Source organism: Dermacentor variabilis, chromosome 4 (assembly GCF_050947875.1).
Source record: "Dermacentor variabilis isolate Ectoservices chromosome 4, ASM5094787v1, whole genome shotgun sequence".
Taxonomy (NCBI): Eukaryota; Metazoa; Arthropoda; class Arachnida; order Ixodida; family Ixodidae; genus Dermacentor; species Dermacentor variabilis.
Window position 1 is genome coordinate 43,617,819 of NC_134571.1, and position 17,304 is coordinate 43,635,122.

The window sequence follows — 17,304 nt, forward strand, 5'->3', positions numbered from 1 at the left end:
GAACTAAAATGAAAGGGCCACATTATTCTGGCCCATAGAGTAAAAGCTTGTTCATTCGGTTTTCACGGGAAGCAAGAAAGTATCACAATGAACCAAATACCCAATTAATGAGGGTATCACGAAAACAAATAAATGCTTACTACATCAACAAGCTTTTATTTACTTAATGAATCCCCAAATCATGTTTCTATTTTGCACAAAAGCAGTGCAGAAACTGCAATTCTCGTCATCTCGTGACTGATAAGTGCTCGCAGCAGCGAAGGCCTCGGGACTTCCTTGCAGCGCAGCTGTGGCGAGTGATGTGAGACACACATTTCACTAACGAGCGCACGTCCTGATTATTTTTTCGCCAGTGAGCTGGTCACCAACAGATTGTCCATCACGATGTAGCCGGTGCTTTTCATCCTCGACAGCTTTGCACTGAGTGAAAATGCCGCAACTACTGCAGAGAAAGCCACGGTCGGTATGGACATGATCATGGAAGGTGACTAGACAGTTATAAAGGCATGCGGGCGACGCAGTGTTATGTGTGGCGGTAAACACAAGAATAAAGGCTTTAAAGGCAGAAACAGGGAAAAAGCGTTCCGGTGATGCTGTCATTCATGTACGATTTCCGCTGATGACTATGGTGATGCAGACTCTGCCTGTTCATTTCAGTTGGACGCTAGCACCATTTTTGTTATTTTACGGCACACATTTGTGGCGCTCCGTGCTCGCCAAGCTCTGAGAGTTGTCTGAATTAACCGATGTGTGGCCAAATATGTCTGAATTAACGAGTTTCATTGCATTAAATAATTCATACGTCTCCTGAAACCAGAGGATGGGTCCGAATTATCTGATTTTCTGAATTAACAAGGCTGCTGGGATTAACGAGGCTTTACTGTATAAGGCAGTGTCCTGCAGAGGACTTGCTTTCACAGTAATAATGACAACAATGGCGTGAGCAACACACACCTGCTTGGACCAGTTCTTGCAAGGTGTCTGGGTTAATGCGGCCCCCTGGGGGCCGTGCCAGGAGCTCATCCCAGCGTTCGGCTGACTCAGAATCACAGGGGCCACCTCCTACCTCCTCATAGTCGAGTCGTAAGCGCTTGCTGCTTGCTTCATCCTGGCTCGCTGCGAGGCAAGACACTTTTCACAACAATGCACCGAGATACGTGCATAATTTTTGCTGATATTGGTCAAGTTGTGCTTGCTAATGTGTGCTAAATGCACGCACCACAGTCCAATATGTGCACAAGGGAAACATACAGTATGGTCCATTGTTCCATTTGGAACAGGTGTTCATTTAGATTTCAGCAGTAATAATGTCACATCATAGTGACGGTGAAGAACCAAACAAAGCCGAAAGTGTGTTAAGAATCCAACTCTTTATTAGGCAAACTTGTGGCCAGAAAAACAAGCAACATTCAAATAACAACGTTGGCGAAACACAGTTGTCAGTCGTCGAACGTGATCTCATGGCTCAAATCACTCCGGTATTTACACCCCTGCCATCGTACATTCCAGAGTTCGAGAATGCGTAACACAGCTCGCGTCACATGTGCAATAACTCAATATAACAGTGACAGTTTGGTGAAGTAGTCACCAGCGAAAATTAAAGCAATGTGTGGAAATTTTAACAGCTCAGGTTTAGAACAAAGATCTTATTTTTCAAACCCACTTCACTAAGTTATAATTCGTCTGACAAGAGTCTCTGTCAGGATACCCGATATTAAAGTTGCCATTCAAAATGTTGATTAATGCATTCTGAAAAAGCGAAGACCACATTGATGTCCCTTCTCAACTATACAAACAAATATGGTTGCTATTATCCCTGTAACTGCCCTGTAACAGTCCAGTCGATGAACCACTGTAAGTCTCTGCGCCCAAAGGTAAAAAGCAGCAAGCTTACTATAGACAGTTTTAACCAGTCCGTATACATAATACCATTTGTGGAATACTGGAGACGCACACATCAACAGCAGCTCTGGCAGGGCCACCTTGCGATGATGAGTTTCAACCAGCGCATATAAAACTCTTACTTGCAATGACAGGCTCTACTTAGCTGGTAGAATGGCCGCAACATAATCATGAATGTATAATGGCCTTTTCATTTTCCTTTAATGAGAACTGCATGAAATATAAGAATGTTTCTGACACTTTGCGGTTGAAAGAAATCATCACAAGATGTTGTTAACAGCTTTGCTGTTGCTGTTCATGTTTCAGGTGTTCTGGTATTCCACAATCTGTGATATACAGTCGAACCTCGATATATCGAACAGCGCGGTGATCGCGAAATAGTTCGATATAGCCAGAATTAGATATATAAAATCATGCAAAAAACGCATAAAAACTTCTGCAAATTAATCGAAGAACCAAGGGTGCGATCGGAGATCGTTGTTCGGAGCACGCATTCGGTTGCGCCGCGCACAATTGGCCCAGGCTGCACCGACTTCGTCCGCTGGGAACGTACGGTCGATTGCGCTGCACGCAATTAGCGTAGGCCGTGCCTATTTTGTCAGCCACATGAAGTCAGTGCGGTCTAGGCCAATTGCGCGCGGCGCAACCGAACACGCGCTCCGAACAACGATCCCCGATCGTGCCCATATCGTGGCGCAGTAAATACTCACTTAAAGCTTCACACAAAGTATTTATTTATTTGGCTGAAAGCACTGCAACAGTGTGGCCTGCTTCTTATTGGCAGCCGCGTGCTTAAACACGGAGATCCACAAGCGATAGGTCGGTAACGGTATAGAAGAGTCAAAGCAGCTACAGCCTCAGTTGAAGTCGGGAGCGGGGCAACATCAGCGCTTGCGGAATCAACCTCGGCAGCGCCTTCGTTTGGCTGCTATTTCTGCTGCGATCTCCACGTCCGTCAATCGAAACATTTTGAAACACCGTCAATAACAAAGTATGAAGTGGCGTCTGCCAAGGCGTCTATGAGTGAGCCTAGTGAGTGCTTGCTGTGGCACGTCTTTGCGGATGCAAATCACCATTCCTCGCGAGGTGCAGCAGGCACAGAGCTCGGCACCGAGGAGGAGTCAGTGCGGCAAATGCAATGCGTCGTTGACGTTGTCAAACTAGCCAAGCTGCCTCGTGTGTATGCCTCTATGTTCAAATGGCACCCTCAGCGCTATCAATGTGTGCAGCTATAGTGCGCAGCAGTCGGGAACGCCCATCGCGCCACCGCTATATTTGAGAGTGTTGCAGGAAAGCTCACCGCCTGTCAACAGAGCGCACGTGGTCTATGGTGGCGGAGTTCGATATATCCATTTTACATCCGACCCCGTTCGAAATAAAAGATTAAAAATACATGCAATTTTTCAGGTGATATAGAAAGTGTTCAATATACGCAATAATTCGATATATCCGTGTCCGATATATCGAGGTCTGACTGTATATACATTTACATGCTAAAGTTCTCTATTGCCACACCAACCACCTGTGAAGGTGTGCAAACGCATTGGTCTTTGAAATGGAGCTGATGGACTGCAACGTTTGGCAACTTATAGCTTTTAACAAAAAGCTTTGAGTGCAGTAAACCTCTGTTAACACGAAGTCTCAAAATCTGGCAAAATTTTTTGGTTAGACGGAGTTTCAAGACAAGTGAAATTGCAGTATAAACCTACAGGCCATGTACAGACTACATAAAGCCTTTCCAAAATGGCACCAGCAACTGCTAATACCAGAAGCTCGGTATACCAAGAACAGCATTTTCTGATCACTTTCAGGGATACGATCATTTTCCCGACATTTCACATGAACTGGGCACCATACACGTCGGCATGTATGGCCAACAGCACTTCTGGCACTCTGCCAAGACAGCATGCTTGGCCCTTAAAACGCCGGCTGATTTATCCCAAAGCAAGACTTGAAGCCCACCCTCCAAGGAGTTCAGAACCGATTCCAGAGAGGGAAAGAAGCTGATGCTGCCAATTTTTGCATCGTAATGAATTCCAGATAATTTCACTTCGAAAACAGAAAGTCAGTTGCGGAAGAGCGCAACTGCCGTGCCTCCAGCAGACATCCATGAATGGAGTGGCTTTTTACACCGCACAAGCACGAAGTAAGTGTCCTGTCAAGCTGCACTTGAATCAACACTATCGGCTCGCATGGATTAAGGGAAAGCCACTGTAGCCATAAAATTGTTTTAACTTTTTAATAATAGCGCAGCTGTACTGTACACAATGCATGGAAACATTTGGGTAGCCACTATCCCCTGATATTTTTGCAGTTCAGATTTCGATACACACCGAGTATGGCGCAAAAGTTTTTCGATATAAGAGGAGAAAAACACATGGAGTTGACATTGCGGGGGGAGAAAATTCCAACTTGACCGTTACTTTTTAAATATCAGGGTTTCTGTTTATGAGCGTTTACTGTACATCCTATAATTTAAACATTGTGTAGTTCGAACTAATTAGCAAGCTGCAAGAAGCCGGCCATACTACAAAAGGCCTACTTGATGGGTATGGAACAAGATGCACCCCACCTTGCAGCTGCCTATTCTCCTTCTCCATGCGGATAAGCAGCACCTGCTCTTGAATGGCCTTGCGCCACAGAGAGCGAAGCTCCTCCCGTGTTCGGCGCACAGCAAAACCATGGGTCAACGGCGGCTCCCCTGGATTATCTGCAGACCAAACATCCACAAGTTACTGCCAAATTTCAGGCCAGTAAAGATTGCCTGCAAACTACAAATGTTCGAAGAGCAAAATTTAAATATGTAATCTGGCTTTTAAAAAGAATACTGGCTTCCTTCAACATTGAATAGAATACCAAGTTTATTTTTCTGCTTCTATGAGTAGAGAAAGAAACATAAAATAAAAAAAATTATGGGGTTTTACGTGCCAAAACCACTTTCTGATTATGAGGCACGCCGTAGTGGAGGACTCCGGAAATTTCGACCACCTGGGGTTCTTTAATGTGCACCTAAATCTAAGTACACGGGTGTTTTCGCATTTCGCCCCCATCAAAATGCGGCTGCCGTGGCCGGGATTCGATCCTGCGACCTCGTGCTCAGCAGCCCAACACCATAGCCACTGAGCAACCACAGCGGGTGAAACATGAAATAAATGTTGGTAAAAAACAATCTGACTAATTTCCTTTAATACACTATGCTATTGACCATTTTCATGGAGCAGTTTGTTCTAGAGAAACGAGGTGGAGCTTTCAGCAGCATGCTGCACGTTGCCTCAGCAACAGCGCACGAGTACGAAACCATTACTGCTTCCACCTTGCTTCTGTGCGGTCCACTGTCGGAAATGCAACTGAGTTTTCGCTAACGCACTGTGCTCCAATCATGGCGGATTGAATCATGTGCATTGAAGACGTGTGCAGCAGTTGGCTGCAAAATAATGACTGGCATATTAAGGAATGTAATGAATCTGTGTAGCCAAATTCACGGACCGTTGTTGCAACTGTCCACATGTGTTACTGGCACTTTGAGATGTACAGAAATTTGCTCATCCGTCAGCGTAGTATTGATAACCTTAAAAGAAAGTGCTTCAGCCCCAGAATGTTGGCAAGAGTGAGTACCACTTGTTAAACAATGACAAAGGCAGTAGCACCGCTTCCTGTCATAGTATGTTTTGCGCAGTTTCTACACACATCTACCCCAACTGGCACAGAATCTTATGCCCACCCTACCACCAACATGTCAATAAGTGAATGGGCACACACTTGAATATGTGCGCACCATATGCACACAATAAATTACGGCCTACACTGATAGCGCACGAATGGTCAAACCTGAATGTTTCGTCTTGCTCCACAAGAGTAAGTGAGATACTAGCGATAATACATCTTTGCTACAAGATATTACAATGTACAAAACAGCTACGTTTCAAGCCTTGCGCAGAGCAAGAGCAAATCTATCGGAATTGAGCACACCTGCAAGCGATAAGGCAGAAATAATCAGATAGAAGGAAATTTGTTGAGTCAGAAATGTGACAAGCCGCTGCTTCAAAATATTTGCCAAATAAAGAACAAAGAGCAAAACACACTAATTCTGATTCAATTAATGAGAGGAAAGTTTGGATAGCTTAGAATACACATTTAGCTTCGCTTTTAAAACAAGCACCATATATGTTGCTCGTGCCGTTTGGCCATAGCTTAATCAGCTTCCAAAGAGCTTTTGCGTGTTCTCTGAAGCTGTGGCCAAAGCTTCCTGTTGTTCAACCAATCACAGTCAATGATATCTCCCAAGACAGAGGTTTGCTAAGCCGCACCGGTGTCATACACACCCATTGTAAACACGCAGGCAACAGAGGCAGTCAAGACAAGCAATGGGCACATCACCATGTGATCAAACATGGCAGCGCCCACGGGATCGCCACGAAAAGGGTCAATATTCTGAAGTTTGTTAGACCGGGCAGGCAAAGCTCCCATTCCAGCGTGACATAACAAGTGTACGGCATTCTCTACTAAAATTTTCTAAAAGGATATTTTTTTACAAAATTCAGCATACTTTATTGGTTGTTATTGTCACAATATTTTTTTCATAACTACATCAGCTGGTCTCTCTCTTTCTTTTCTTTTTTTGCAAGCATCTGGCAAACAATACTTTTTTACACTGATAAGTGCTTGATAATTGCAGGTGCACCATGCACTGACGTAGCAGATGCATCCAACAGACAGTATAAAAAATGTTTCAGAGAAGCCATCTAGCAGGAACATTATACCATTTGGATAAGTGACTAAAAAGGAATGAAAAGTTAACGGGTTCAACGTTCAAGCAGAAATAGAATGAAAATTTGCTGCCAAGATTACATTCCAACAAAGCTCCAACGAATCAATACCACAAGATATGCCGACTATGTCAAGGTGACTGGGCTGTAGCACAAAAGACAATCAAATTTTGAACTTTAAAGAGCCCAAAAGGAACCAATCCACGAAATCTTCTCAATGTTTTACCATCTGGACCCTGACTAGCAGTAGTAAATGCATATTTTTCCAAGTCCTTTTTGCTTATGCATGCCCATTCTTTTTTGTTTACAACTCTAAATTTTGGGAAGGTATACTCGCTGTTGACAATGGAAATTTGCAAGCTGATGAGGACAAGAGTAGCGGAGGAAAGAGTTGGCCAGAAGTCTAGAAGTGAGCAGCAAAAAGCAAATGGTGAAATTTTTTGAAGTGCTTCACAGTCTTTGTACTTTAAAAAGGCAACTTCAATACTACAATTTCGTCATCGTTGATGTTGACTACCAGTATGAGAAGCTGCTCATAAATTCGAAGAAGTGGCGTAGCATTTTGGGCTTCATGTTTAGATTAAGGATGCACATGCTAAGCCAGCTAAGCTAGACGAACTAGCTATGAAAGTTTCCGTTGCCAACCCCCCAGACCTTTTAAGTGGCTCACACTGGGTTGTTTGGCATACTGGATGCTCCAGTTATATGGCACGAAATTTTGATTGACAAAGTAGTGTGAGCAAGTGCACTTCTTTTCTGTGTAATCAAACAATAAATCACAACATAAAACCTGCACATATGTCGGCTTGTAGATAGCTCTAAAGCAAACAGACCTCTAAACAGAATAGCGCATTTTGAGACTTGAGCTACCTCATTCTCGGAACGCTGGGCACGTGCCCATTCTTGGCCAATACCCCAGAATGTGTATGTGCCATTGTGACATACAGAGTATGTATCTAGATATGTGTCGTACTTCTCTGTGCATACACCTCACCTCACCACTATGCCCTCAAGAAGTATCAAACGTCGCCTTCGTTTTGATGACATCTCTGCACTGACTCCTTACAGTTTGCGAACACTTGAAACGGAGTCCCGACAAGGAAAAGATTCTTGCAGTAACTTCTCTGGAAGTTGTCTAAGTATGCGTAAGTATTGTGCCAATTGCTCATCTCCACGCAGCCCGGTGTCATTATCAATGTTATGAAACCTTATCCGACTAGTATAAACTATTATCAACCCTTATCAGTCGTTATCAATCTTATTGGACTAGATCTGACCCTTATCAACCCATATCGGTTATTATCAATATTATTGGTCGGTATCAACCTTATTGCAATTGATCCAATTCTTATCAACCTTTATGTTTCCTTACCGACCTTATCTGGCATGATCCGACCTTTATCAACTCTCACAGGTCCTATCAACCTTATCAGACTTGATCTGACCCTTATCAACTCTTATCAGTGCTTATTAATCTTATCAGAATTGTTCCAACCATTATATGCCCTGCCCTTACTGCTCTTTAGCACCTTATCCATCCATGTCGAACTATTATCAACCATGATAATATTCGTCAAAAACCCTCATCACTCCTTATCATCTTTATGAACTCACTGACTGCGCACTGACCAATGCCAATGTTTTTCCTTTCAAATTTATTGTTTCATACATTAATTTCTTTTTAGCGATTCATCTTACATGACAGAAGGACAAATGGAAGAACGGGTTTTCTCGTTGGCTAGGCATACAAGTGCTTATGTATTAGAAGAACTCGCCTCCGCTGTGGTTGCCGCCTCGTACGGGCGTATTGACACGCTGGAAGATAGACTGCCTGCATGCGGTTTCCTCGGTGGCTGCCTCGGTTGGCTCCTCATCACTTGAAGAATGGCGCCGCACAGCTCCCACCTTCATGAATCTACATAGAAGCAAGAAAAATGATGTCTGTCACCAAATAGCTTTTATTGCCAAACATCACAGACTTCCCAATCATTTAAGAAAGCCCTTCACCTGTTGCACAAGAAACATACTATGTACTCAATATTCAATGTGCTCACCATGTGAACTATATGGTCACCTTCATGTAATATGTACTGTGCAAAGTTAGCTTACAAATCGTCACTATTGTTTTCCTCTTTGATTTCCCCCATCTGGCATGTTTCTTTTTCTTACAAAGCAACATCTGAAATGTCTGCATCATCAATAAAGGAGTTAGTCAAGTTGAATTAAAACCAAACACCATTACATTCTACAAAAGGAAGTGACTCCATGCTAAAGTGGAAGAAAGGAAGAGGAGGGTGTAAGAGGGAAGTGGTGTCTTAAAACAGCCCTGGAGGTTTTATCATTAAAGTTTTAAGATATCATCGATACAAAACATGCCAAAATTGCCTCCCACAAGAATTCGTTCAAAGCATTTCTGTACCAGTGGGGTCACAAGGAGCCACATACTGCCGTCTACTCCAAGGTTCTTCTAATACACCCCTTAGTTCAAATCAATTTATCCTACCACATTTTTATTCCCACCTTGCATGCCCATTCACTTTATTTCACTGTTATAATAGTTATATACAGAGAACCATGCTAAAGGTGTTAAGCTCATAAGAACACTAAAAATAAGTAAGCAAGCAACATCAGCAACTACCACCTCCTGACAAACAATGACGAGAACTCCTAAATTCAGCAAGGTAAGACCTCAAGTGGCAACAGCAGCCACAAAAACATAGATCAGAAACTACTGAAGAACAGCTGTCAAAGTCAAGCAATCGATTCCCAATATATCGGCTGAGGTACTGCCTTGGTTCATTGGCTAACGCTATGAGGCAGGCAGGTGCTGTAATATATTTACATGTCTGAGTGCACTCCGCAGGTAGTCTTCAGCCTCACCATGCGACATACCATCGGATACACTGGGGCCAGCATCTCATGAAGCATTGCCTGTGTTGCAAAATGCTTGCTTTACATTGTTTGTCTACATGCCAGTGCTCGAGCACCGTACATTGAGTTCAACAGGGGAACACTGAGTGTGGCATGTGCAGAATGCCAGTCTGCATTCTCTTTTACCGCTCAAAACGAGCTGCAGCTGGGCAGGTGGCCAGAAGCACATATACATACACATATATACAACTGGGATTCCAGGATGTGACGCCAATGGTGCAACTTCAGCTGAAGTGTCTGTGTGATTGCGATTGCATCAATAAGATGATATAGCTTACATGTTCACCAGTGGACTGCGCTTGGGCGTCTCTGGAGTGCTGACAGTAGAGCTGCGTGGCCGCAGCAGCTGTGGTGACGAGCTCCGTACTGGAGTGGTGGGGTCGCAGCTGCCTTCTCGGGAACCCGTAGGTGACGCATCACTCAGAGTAAGCTGTGCATATTACCAGTACACTATCTGAGTCAGCAGCACTTCTCATAGTGGACTCTAGCAGTCATCTCTTCTTCGAAATTGCATTAAAACTGTTGATGCAAGTGTCAAGACAGGAAGAAAGAGAGGGGACAAAACAAAAAGACAAGGAGGCTTACCAGGACAGCAGCCAGTTTGCTACCATACTGTGGGTGATGGTTAAAATAAAGAATGGGGGACGAAACAAAGAGTGCAAATGGACACACAGACACACACATACATGTGAGTGTTAAACACATCACACAGTGTATTTTTCTATTTTGCAATCAGGAATTACAAGTGATGGGAAATGACTGTGCAAGAAAGTGTGGAAGACCAGTCACAATAAGAGAGAGGGACAGAAAAAGAGCAGCACCAATACAATTTAAAGACAAAAAGAAGACAGCAAACAATAAAGAGTGCCAGAGCAAACAAGAAAATAAAAGTGTGCATAACAATGGATGTAGCATTGTTTGAGAATGCAGAGACATGGCACGAGAAGCAAATGAGACGGGCAGGAAAGAATGCAGGAAGTGGTCAAGACAAGGCTGCAGTGACCTCCACGGGACCTTGTATTAAAAGGAAATTAGACACTTCAGAGAGAGACTGGTCACATGACACTAAATAAAGATCTGTTTAACGGTACTGTCAATTTCTTTGTCCTGTGGTTGCTAATCATATCTGTACGTAATGAGACTAATGTTACCATAGAAGTCTGCTGATATGGGGAAATAAAGTTTGCTGAAACTCAGTACTGCATTTCCCATACCTTCTCAAATCTTTTACGAGGTCTGTTAGAAAAGTATCCGACCTTTCTTTTTTTTTTTTGCGAACACCTGATAGATATGAAACAAGCACGCTTGAATCAGCTGACCTTGAACCTTTTTTTCCTGCCTGCCGATAGCGTCAGTCGCTGGGATGCAGCGTATCAGTGAGCTAGTGCGCGGTTTTTATTGTTTTTTATTGCAAGGAAAATTGCGGAGTGACTGGAGCAGTGCTACTGCATCAAGCTTTACCAGAAACTGGGCGACAGCCAAGTGGAAACCATTCGGAAGATTCTGACGGCTTTCGGTGACGATGCTATGAGTAGCACAGTGGTACAACCGGTTTAAAGACGGCCACACATCGGTGGAGAGCGAGCCACACTCCAGTCAGCCATCAACATGCCAAAATGACCAGGTCATTGCCGAAGTGAACGCTGTGGTGATGCGGGACCTTTGTGTGACTATCTGAGAAATTGCGGGAGAGGTGGGCATCAGCACTCTTTCTGCACATTCCATTATGACCGAAGATTTGGCCATGAAGAGAGTTGCGGCGAAATTCGTACTGAAGCTGCTCATGGTGGAGCAAAAGCAACTTCGCGTTCAAGTCTCACAGGACGTGCTGGATTCCACAAACAGTGACCCCGACTTCATGAACACCATAATCACTAGTGATGAGTCTTGGGTGTATGGGTACAACCCGGAAACCAAGTCCCAGTCGTCACAGTGGAAGCATTCCACGTCACCAAGACCAAAGAAGGCCTGCCAAGTGTGCAGCAATGTCAAAGTGATGCTGACTGCTTTCTTTGGACTCCCACGGTGTGGTACACCACGAGTATGCAACACAGGGTCAAACAATCACCAAAGAGTACCACAGGGATGTCCTCCGTCGCCTACGTGATGCTGTGTGGCACAAGAGAACAGAGTTGTGGTCAACAGAAAATTGGCGCATCCATCACGACAATGCTCCTGTGTATTCCTTGCACTTGATTCAGACTGTTTTGGAGAAAAACCAGACTCCTGTAGTTAAAAAGGCTCCTTAATCTCCTGATATGGCCCCCTGATACTTCTGGCTGTTTCCCAAAATCAAAAGGCCATTGAAAGGAGCGCGATTTCAGAGAAGAGAGGACATTCTGGCTGCAACGACAGCTGAGCTAAACTCCATTCCGAAAGAGGCCTTCTCGGAATGCTTCCAACAATGGCAGCACCACTGAGAGAAGTGTGTGGAGTCCCAAGGAGACTACTTTGATGGTGATTAGATTTCCAACACTCCAGTTATGGCAGTTTTTTTTTTCTTTGGCCAAAGGTCGGATACTTTTCTAACAGACCTCGTATTTCTTTCAATGGCAACAATAACTACAATACTAGTAATGCACTGCACATCAGGATTCCATTGACATCTGTACACAAGACAATACTGAGACAGTCATGTAAGTAGGAGCCTTACAAAAACGGCCATGCTCGCACGCATTTTTAAGAATTCAACTGAGACTAACATTTAGCATTGCACACATAACGTAGAAGACATGACACGATAAGCATTGCTCACTCATATGTAATTGATGTCAGATATTTACTTAACTAGCTCATGGTGTTACGATTGGCCTGCACGGGTACTGACCTGCAAACATTTCCCAGCCCTCTGCAGCTTTTTCGATCGACCTGCGGGGGTAGTGACCTTCAAACCCTTCCCGGCCCGCTGCGACGAGTAGCTTTGGAAAGCCAACAATGCACCTCCTTCGCACCCCCAATGGCGCCAGCAAGGCTAGCCACGTTTGGCAGACCGAGTATTATTAGTTGGTTCGCTGTCACCTTCATGGTCTATTTGGAGCAAGAGAACTCCTGGAAAAGGGTGTTTTACGTCGCTTTCTCACGGGCCCCAGTAACCATCACAGTCATTTGACAGACACCGCGGTTAACTGCGGAGTCAGCTCTGGAATCAAGAGGTGCCAGTTTGAGTCAAGCGTGATAACCCGTCTACGAGGACCCTCTCCACTCAGTGTGTTCAGTGAAACAAAAGTGCGGACGTGAGTGTGTGAACCCTCCCCCTCCAAATGCGGGTCGACTACGACGACTTTGGACAGTCCAATTGGACGGAGGTTGGATGGCAGTTTTCCGTCCCCTAGGGATCTAGGGAGGACAAAGGGCTGCTCAATGTGCTTCGTGCTGGGTGCTTGGTGCTTCGTCTTTCGTGCTCCATTTGGCAGTCATGCTAGACTGTTGAAATGTATCTCCTGTTTTAATGTATATTTTGTAAATAAATCCCATACTCCTAGTTCTCAATGAGAGCAAGTCCCTTCAACAACGTCCTTAGCGTGGATGAGTCGGACGACTGCATGGGCCAGCTACCACATTTTTACATGCCCAACTCCAAGTCCTACAATGGTCACTTCAACATTAGGTAGCTCAGGCAGATGTCAAAACTGAAAACATGAAACACTCGTGCAAACACTGCAGAGAACTTAATGTTGAACTGTCACCAAATACATAACCTGTGGCATGAATGAAGCCTTGCCACACAAACAACAACATGCCACAGCGCACACAAGTTTCGGCAGAAGGCAGAAATTACTATGACAAGTGAAGGATGGCGCATTTTAGCTCAGATTATGCACATACAAATTAGACGGGTTTGTTATTCTGTGGGCTTGCAGTAGACAGACAACTGAGTATAGATGTAACATCAGAACATTATCACAGCTTCTCACTCTACTTATTGTGCGTGAGTACACTGACTACATCGGCAATGAACACTGAAGTCGCGAACAAGTTAAAATTGCGTATGTCCTGCTTACTTAGGGGCCTCACATTGCCTACTGGTTTTGTCCTGCAGAGGTGGAAGAAAAAGCACAGGCTTCGTTGGCAATAAAGAGCTCACGAGTAGCAGCACTCATTTCACAACCAGCTGCCATGGCACGTGAGGTTACTGCATCATTTCAGCATGCGTTCTGCACTCCAAACTCAAACAAGAGAAGAGCCACATGACAAATTCAACTACTGCTAAACCTTATCCCTCGTAATTACGCCTTAGAACCATTTGTTCTCCTTTAATATCTGTCAAACTTGCACGACACCAAAACTCTCCAGGAGATCCTGAGACATGAAAGGCTAGTGCTTTTAAAGCATCGTCAGCATCTTTCCTTAATACAGGAATAAAGTGGAAGCTATTAAAAAAAAAAAGAAGACTTATATCCCTTACTTTAAATGCTTCCTCAGACGGAAGCGTGGCTGATCTTCCACGCCCTTCTCTGCCTTTTCTCTGAAAATGCGCGGGCAAAACAAAACCGTAAGGAAATGTGCACTCCGTCCACGAAATGGTGCGGCAAGCAACAAGACTTCTCCTGTCCCTGCACAAATAAAAGGAAAGAAGAAAAATAAAAGAATTTCCCCACCGGCATTACAATTTTAGTGCATTTTTCAGTAGACCTGACCTATCTTTGGCGGCTTGTTCTAATGGGAAAAGTCAAAGTCTACTACGAGAATTTACTAGAAGAAAGTCTGGCAGTAGTATTTAAGGAAATTGTACGTACGGTGGTTCATCCACCATAGGAATGATGGCTCAACCTTGCAACTTTGCAAATGGATTATTCTTAAAAAGATACAATGTTACAAATGCAAAAATTTGTATTGTTTTTTTCATGTGAGCAGGGATTTAGTGCAATTGTGTGTGCAGAAAAATATTATTCCTCGAAAATTCAGAAGGATGAAGTGTACTAAACGAAGACACAAAGATTATACAAGTCAATGTACTGCCCTTTATGACGAAGTGTTGGGGCCTTCGAAATCTTTCGTTATCAAGGTCGTGCTCATGGAGCGCATCGCTCACAATAAAACCAGGCCCAATCATCCCTTCATTATACAGGTGCTTTCGTTGTAGAGGTGTTTCTTGTACAGGCCCTCGATGTTAGTTACATTCCCAGATATACTTCGTCATTTCTTGCAGGGAACTCAATGGCAAAAGTGCACGTTTAATAGTAAGCAGATACTTTTGGCCACTTTGCATGAAACATTTCTTGGCACATTTTCGAAATACTTACTGAAAGTACACAAATATTCTGGAAAAATTTCAATGTTTTAGCTGTAACCTTGCGAGAAAAATGGCAACACGAACTTGCAGTGCTTAATTTTGAAATATTTATCTTCAGACAACATTTCTCTCAATACAACCTCTCTGGGAAGTTTTATATTGTTAAACAAATAGAGCTTTCAAAGAATATCTAATAAGCAACATAAGCAAACACCTCACCATAAAATATTTACACATCACAAATGTGGCCTTTCTGGTACTATTTATGCCATTGCCATCAAAAAAGATTGACACCTGCAGTCTTGAATAATGCATTTTACTGTGAACAGCAGCTATGAGCTAGGGAATGAGCTGATTGTCCTTTTTTATTGGTTCATCATACTTTGAAGTAGGGGTGGCATGACATAAATAAAAGATGTCTGAACAGGTATACATAGCATCACCTGGTTTCAAGCCATGCGTTCTGAAGAACCACAACACTACAGCTGCGCTGAGCAAAGCGGACATATTTGTTCCGTGCATGTTTGTGTGAAGTGACGAGTGTGTACTGGATAAAATGAAGAATCCTGCTCAGCTGCAGTGAAGCACTACATCAGAAATAGCACGTAGGTTTGAAGAACCCTCCAACAAATGAAACACAGAAGGGCTTGACTGTTTGCGCCGTGTCAGTTGCTTGACTGACAGCACAATAGGACAGTGCACATTTTGCTCTGGCTGGACAGCACACTCAACGTCAATGGCGTGCGTGACCTAACAAGTGTTGTTTACGATAACTGAGTTAAAAAGAAGCCAAAGAGTCACAAGAGTGTGTTTCCTTTTTTGCCCTATCTGCTCTTCTTTCTAGCTGAAAGTTTTCACAGGGGCGTTTTAGCAGGTTCACAACGAAAAAATTTTGCAGATTCTAGCAAATCTTGAATGTCATTATATCGAAATCCTTGCTACAAAAATATGGCAGCAGAATTCCCTACCGCCTACAATGTCGACTACAATAAAGTTGGCATGGCGCTGGCAGAAAATGACACAATGCACCTTCAAGTGGCAGTGACAACCGCAAATTTAATTCGAACTTCAAGTCAATGCCTTATTCTATTTCTTGATTCCATGCAGCTCTTGTGCATTACAGGCATGATGGATGACAAAGCTACAGAAGGTCAGTGTCAGCAGATACTTTTCATGCATGCTTTCCTTCAAAATATTAAACACACAAATTTTCCTGACTTCAGGGGCTGTAAAACAATGTTTCATTGTAACTTGGACTCTTGGTGAAAGTATCCCAGAACAGCCAGTGCAAAGAGTAGCAAGCCAGGGCAATATGCAAGCTAAAAGCGCAGCTTCGTCCATATATGAACGCGGAACTGAAATCATCCACTTAAGGTGCTAAGCTTGCTTTTGTCCTTTTGTGGTCACAAACAGTAAAACTTGCAGTGTTTTCAAGAGATCGTTTGATGTGTTTGGCTACATTGTGCTTCAAAAGGACTTCAATTAGCATGAGAAAAGAGGAAGTGGCAGTAACTATACATATAGACAGTTATACAGCTTCACAAAGCCTGGTTAGGCTCCAATGAAATATTAAAAACTAAAGCAGTGGGCTACAGTAATAACAATAATAACACAGTATCAAAGAGAATGTCAATAGGTTACCTGCGCTTAACATTTGGTTGATTTGGAAGGGCACTGCAAGCTCTGGCTATGCAGTCATCATCTACATTTGCGTGAATAAAAAGAAATGTTTTTTATACCTGAAACAAGGTGGCTCTAGCAGATGGCATAACCATAAATAAAGCTACACAAAAGACCTAAGTTTGCTGGACAGCTAAGCAAAATGGAAGGAAAGTGCATTCAAGAGAAATAACAGTTAATGCAACAGGAAATTTACCAAGCACCGAGAGTGACCAAACCACTACAACCTTCAAGCAATGTAAAGAAAGTGATGGCGGCATTCTTAAAAGATTACCAACGAAGCCCGTCACCTAATCCACCACCAGAGTGAGTGTTAGGACCACCTACACTAACTAATGCTGGGAGGAGACTTCTTCTGCCCATCAGTTCATCAGTGGGCATGTGAGCTGTTCTACAGAGCCATGCTAGCATTTTCCTATTACTGGCTAAGACAACCCAACATGACAACTATTACTGCTTGGCATTTTATAAACTAGAATGACAAAAGTACTGAGAAGTAAGAGACTTATATAAGACATAATTAACAAAAAGGAAAAGAATGCATTCTTGATAAACCCATGCATAAAGCACTGCATTTATAAGCCTGCCCTTCAATGTCACAATTTTTCGTATCTTACAATGGAGCTTCTCTCCTATTTTCAGGTTCTTAAACAGATCAGGACTTCTAGACACACTTTGAAATTATAGCCTTTACAGGCAATCAGTGCAAAAGGTGGCAAGCCACCAACACTATCATAACATGTCGACCAACCCATGTACTATTAGTACTCAAAGAAACAAGTGTGTTATAAA

The 17,304-nt window shown here is 43.3% G+C and overlaps 1 protein-coding gene across 2 annotated transcripts in view; it reads right to left on the reverse strand.

Moving 5' to 3' along the window:
- LOC142579025 (TBC1 domain family member 1-like) overlaps positions 1 to 17,304 on the reverse strand; it is a 61,629-nt gene that overhangs the window by 16,969 nt on the left and 27,356 nt on the right. Inside the window, exons 9-13 of one of the 2 annotated variants that reach the window (XM_075688811.1) lie at positions 14,005 to 14,064; positions 9,878 to 10,029; positions 8,444 to 8,583; positions 4,475 to 4,612; positions 955 to 1,116 (exon numbers count right to left, since the gene is read on the reverse strand). In XM_075688811.1, the coding sequence (XP_075544926.1) occupies positions 955 to 1,116; positions 4,475 to 4,612; positions 8,444 to 8,583; positions 9,878 to 10,029; positions 14,005 to 14,064 (652 nt within the window). The remainder of the gene's footprint in view (positions 1 to 954; positions 1,117 to 4,474; positions 4,613 to 8,443; positions 8,584 to 9,877; positions 10,030 to 14,004; positions 14,065 to 17,304) is intronic. The other variant, XM_075688812.1, reaches the window with a different exon arrangement.